Source organism: Lycium barbarum, chromosome 5 (assembly GCF_019175385.1).
Source record: "Lycium barbarum isolate Lr01 chromosome 5, ASM1917538v2, whole genome shotgun sequence".
Classification (NCBI taxonomy): Eukaryota; Viridiplantae; Streptophyta; class Magnoliopsida; order Solanales; family Solanaceae; genus Lycium; species Lycium barbarum.
The window spans coordinates 108,575,360-108,580,992 of NC_083341.1; the positions used below are offsets into that span (position 1 = coordinate 108,575,360).

General features: G+C 34.3%; 1 protein-coding gene across 1 annotated transcript; it reads right to left on the reverse strand.

Annotated features, from left to right (window-relative positions):
* Positions 1 to 238: 238 nt before the first annotated feature.
* LOC132641114 (cysteine-rich receptor-like protein kinase 3) lies at positions 239 to 4,537 on the reverse strand. Its single transcript, XM_060357998.1, has 7 exons — positions 3,660 to 4,537; positions 2,291 to 2,407; positions 1,975 to 2,114; positions 1,685 to 1,895; positions 1,336 to 1,570; positions 1,005 to 1,149; positions 239 to 926 (listed from the first exon to the last, which is right to left on the reverse strand). Exons 1-7 carry the CDS (start codon positions 4,426 to 4,428, stop codon positions 594 to 596), a joined length of 1,950 nt encoding a protein of 649 aa, XP_060213981.1. The 5' UTR covers positions 4,429 to 4,537; the 3' UTR covers positions 239 to 593.
* Positions 4,538 to 5,633: the final 1,096 nt, after the last annotated feature.

Consider the following 5,633-nt stretch of genomic DNA (forward strand, 5'->3'; position numbering starts at 1 on the left):
TAAATACACTGATAGTGTAATTGTAGTTTTAGGAATGCCTGTGGTTTGAGACGGGACAATATGAATAACTCATTAAAAACAAATAGTGTCTGCAACATTTGCTAGAGTTGATCATTTTCGGGGCGTTTGATCTGTTTTCCTTTTTCGGGTTTAGAATGATAGTTCTGAAAATAAACTACTGATCAAAATTAAGACAATATGATGATACTTGTGAAGCATAATCTTTAAAGAAAGTTACTAACTCGAAAATCTAGCACAGTAGATATAGTTAATTGCAACTGCTGCAGATACTGTATCATAATTCAGGCACTATACAATAATGTTACATTGGGAATGACCCCCCTAGAAAGAAGGTAGCTCAATATGGTATTCACAAAAGGAATTTGACTAAATCAGACCAAATATCAGTAAAACAATGGAGAGTGAGTACAAATTAGTGTTAAGTTCATTTGCTCAAACCTTAATCCAAATCACAGACACAAACTTGAGTTGGCTAAACAATTCACCTTCAAAAGGTTGGCCTTTGCTGAGAACAAACTCACATGTCAATTCCAGATAATCATTGAGTCAAGTTAATTCTTGATCACCTTAGTTTATCTAGGATCGATCCAACTCTCCGTTAATTTATTCCCAGAAGATTGTGTAGAGGAGCTTGGTTGACGGATAAATCTTTTTCCGTGCAGATTAAATGGACTAAATTCTGAACTACCAGAATTGAGGAATGGCGGCTGTGTTGGCTGACGAATTTCATGGTTCTCGGTGAGCATTTTCACGACATTTGACATGGAGGGTCGTAGTTCTGCTGATGCTTGTACACAAAGAAGACCTACTTGAAGCAGCTTAGATGCCTCCTCTTCATTGAAGTTACCCTTTAACAAAGGGTCAAATGCTTCGCAAGATTTTCCCATCCCATACAAGTTCCACAACTAGAAACCACAACGACATGAGTTTAATAAGTACTGTTAATGTCCATTGAGGAAAGAAAATATGTCACAAGAAAGTACCTGCTGCAGAAGAGAATTAGTGTTCTGGAAAACATAACTGTTCTTCTTTCCACATACGACTTCGATAACAAGAACTCCAAAACTATAGACATCAGCTTTCTCAGTCAGTATACCACGCACAACATACTCTGGAGCCATGTAACCGCTGCAATTCCAAATCTCATTAATTCTTTTAACAGCAAGACCTTAATGATGAGCTAGTTGTACAAAACAGATTGGGCACTTCTTAGCTTATTGAGATTTAATCATTTCAGCATACAAATTTATGTTGTTTAATCCTCAGTGGTTAAAGAAAAAATAAAGAATCACCGAAAACAGGTATTGAACTTACAGTGTGCCAGCAATAGCTGTGCTAATATGACTCCTGTCTTCAGGAAATAATCTGGCTAGACCAAAATCAGCTATTTTTGCTGTGAAATCTTCATCTAGAAGAACATTGCTCAACTTTATGTCTCTGTGGATGATCCTTAACTTTGATTCTTCGTGAAGATAGGCTAATCCCTCAGCAGTACCCAATACAATTTTGTATCTTTGACCCCATGTAAGTGGCGGAAGATTCTTTGTGTCTGATTAAGTGCAAATCAAAGGCATTTACGTAAGTATGCTCTATTCCAGGGGTAACAAGATAAGACTACATCAATTTTTCACAAATAAAGGTGGATTAGATACTTATAACTTACCAAAGACATAATCCGCAAGACTATGATTGGCCACATACTCATAAACTAGAAGACTTTCAGGCCCTGTAATGCTGCAACCCAATAGCTTTACCAGGTTTTTGTGATGTATGCCGCTAATCAAATTGACCTCATTAAAGAAATGATCAACCCACTGCCTTGTATTGAAGAAGAGCCTCTTTATAGCAACAACCTGCCCATCCGGCAAGATCCCCTATTTTTTCATGTATAAACACGACTATCGTAAGGCTCAAGTCTTTGCTATAAGAAAATCATGTTGAAAGAGGCATTACCTTGTAAACGGAACCAGAACCTCCTTGTCCCAATTTATTGGAGTTGTTAAAGTAATTTGCTGCCTCCTCAAGAGTTTCATAGGAAATATTCAGTTTTGATTTATTAACTGTCCCTATGAGAGCTCCTAGCTGCTTCTTCTCTACATCATCAAAGCAAATTCGAGTCAAATTAACATTTTGATCAATCAGATTCAAACAGGAAGAATAAATAAGCAAAGGGAGGGGCTTCTTCCTTCAACAGAGGTAATGCTTATTCTTCTCCATCGAGATGTCATATTTTGGAAAGAATGAAAATGATTGACTTAGAAATTAGTACCTCTCTTTTGTTTCAGAACCTTCTTCCTCACAAAGAATGAAACAGCCGATACGAATAGCAAGAAAGCAGAAATACCCAAAGTTGTTGCGAGAATAACAGCCAAGCGATTTGATCGTCCTGATAATCAATCAAAATGCAACAGCATGAATGACTTAATTTTTTAAAAGCATTTCATTGTCTGCAATTGCATATGTGCTGATTTCACTCTTCATATATGTATAAGTCAACCATTCAACTCATAAAATATAGTGAAAATAAAAAAGCATCACAAGCCAAAAACCAAGATATACAGAGAGCTAATGAAACCAATATTTAGATTTTCTGCAATTGCATCAATGTATTTTTGTTAAATCTGTGTGGGTAGAATTTGGGTATCTAATAAAACCAAAAACCAAGATATACAAACTGCAAGATGCCAAATCTTAACTCATAATGAAAGCAATTATTCAAGAAATATCGAAGTCACCTCCATTTCCATGAGGCGTTTCTTAAATCATACCAAATGATAAAGTAGTTATCTTTTAAAATAGAAAAAATTGGGCAGAACAAGTTAAACTTTCTATTGTCTATATCCAATAGTTTTAGTATCATCGCAAACGACACAAAAACAAATATAAGATCATTGGGTAAGATTGAAATAACTCATGAAACCAAGAAACATCGGAAGCATAGTATTAATTAAGTAAATAAAAATGTACCCTCTCTAACAGTTTAAGCTTCGAAACATAGCCGCCATAATAAGAAGCAGGTGAAGCAGCTAGAAGTACTCACGCCCTTGAATTATTATTCACGCGCTTGAGAGAACCATGTCGAAGGAACTCGGCAAAATGACCCGGTTTGAATGTTGATATATACCGTCTTTCAGCTGACCTTTTCGGTTCATCTTCATCAAAGGCCAAGATCTCCATGAATTCTATTATTTTGCCTCTCTGAAGGATACGTCCTATCCACATAGAAATCATACCCTCTTCCACACATTACCGGTGGATGCTATAGTCGCTATCACTTTGGGTGTAAATCTTTCTATCGGGAAAGCCTCGATTATCCAAAGGGGAAAGATAAGCCCTACCCACTATCCTTTCCCCAAAAAAAGGGGCCCGTCCTCGATGAGATAGATTACACAATTAAACATGATATCAAAGCGGGCAGAAGTCCTGAGTTCAAATGGCACAGAAAAAAGTACCCTCTCTAATAGTTTAAACTTTTAGATGAAACGATTACACAATTAAACATCATATGAAAGCATGCAAAGGTCCTGAATGCAAATCTCACCACCACAGACAAAAGTATCCTCTCTAAAAACTTAAACTTTTAGATGAGAGACCACACAATTAGACAAGAAAAAAAAATCAAGACAGAAAGAACTTACCCCCATTTGCAGCTGGAGGTGTATCACTGACAGAATTGTTAAAGAATTTCTGAGTAGAATACCTAACATAACAACCAGTATTCAAAACTCTCCCTTCTTCTTTAGGAGAACAAGAACCAATTTTCTTAACTGCATCAGAAAGACACCTTTGGCAAGCACTTCCATTCACAAATTCCCAACATTGAGCCAATCCATAAACACTCAAATTCCCACTACTCACAACAGCAGTTAAAAACCCATCATTCTTTAAACCCCCAACTTCCAAATTCCTCACTAACTTCCCAACATTTTCTTTAAACAAACTTTGATCCCCAGAAAAACTTGAATTACCACAAATAGTCCTATCCACAGAACTTACACTTTCATTAAAGAACTTATAATAATCATACCTTAAAAAACATCCATCATAATATAATCTCCCACCATTAACTAATCTTTGAAATGGCAAGCACCTTAGGATTTGTGTTTTACACTGAGCAAAACAGAGATTACAATCTCTCTGTGATAAGTCTTTCATACACTCACCATAAGCATAAACTGTATTATTTCCTGTACCATTCGTCACAGCTCCAAATTTGTTACGTGCAACTAGTGGTGTAATGGAATCTAAGGCTGCTAGAAAATTGGGCACGTAGACTTGTCGATCAGATTGTGCAGCTGTTGTGTTTGAACATATTAAAGCTGCTTCTGTTGCTCTTGGATCACAAATTGATTGATTTATTAAACCAAATAGTGTAAATACAAAAACCCATTTTGATGAATAATCCATTTGTAGGAATTAAGGTAGTAGGATAATTGAATTTGATGACATAACTTAAAGAGGTTTTATGGGATAGAAGTTGTTGCAGCAAGAAAATGGAAGTTTACTTTTTTTTCTTTTCCAAAGGTGTAATAACGAGATCAAGACATTTTTTGTACAGTGTAGGTGGGGTCCACTAGCCACCGAAGCTGACGACTTTGAAATTTCCAAATCTAATAAGTGAGGTGGTGAGAAGACTTGGTATTTATCTTGTTGACTTTGAGGAAATGAGAAAGTTACAGTGATATTCAATTTTTTTTTTATTTTCTATCTTTTTTAATATAATAATGATAGTATTTCTAGGAGTTAGAGATCAAGGTATGTCTTCAGCAGAATACAGTGCTTTTAATCTAAACTTTATATTTGTCTTACAAAATCTATTCCTTTTGTTGTAATTTATGTGGCACGATTAAAATTTTGAGAGTAAATCAAATTTTTCGTTGATCAAATTTTTTTATATGTGTTTTAAATATTTTAAGTTGTTAATTATTGTGATTTATAGTACTTTTTACATAATCTCCAAAAATATTATTTAAAAAAATTTAAAACTTTTATATCCAAATTCACGATCAAAATTTAGAAGTTTGAATTTAAAAATAACTATGCCACATAAATTGAAATAGACAAAATATTAATATGTATAAATTATCAATATAAAACCCAATTACTTAAGACGGTTCGAATCTTAAACCATAAACATTGACTCCTGGTTCGCCTATGATATTTCGATCAGTTTATTCTCATTTTGACTATCTTATCAATACTCATTATTTTTAGGAATAACTTTGTTCCAGAAAATTTAAAGGAATGAAAAGTACAATTTTTTCATTTTTATTGAAATTTAAATTTAAGACTTCATAATTCTTTTTCTATTTTATTAATCATTTGCAGCCCACCTTATAATTTTTTTAATTATCTACTTTGTGACTTCTGACTTCTGAATGGTTGGACATAAAGAAATAAAGAGATGGACGAGAGAGTCAAATCTTTGTACTTTCTGATTTTTGGGGTCAAATGTCCTTGCGCCTCCAAACAAACGTCTATAACTTTCAACGAAATTCCACTTGGTTCTTTTATTCTGAAAGTCCGATGGGAGTTGAAAAATATCGTTCACAAAAACAAAACAAAAAAATCTGATTTTTTTTAATCTTTTGGAACAAACTTTTAAAATTATT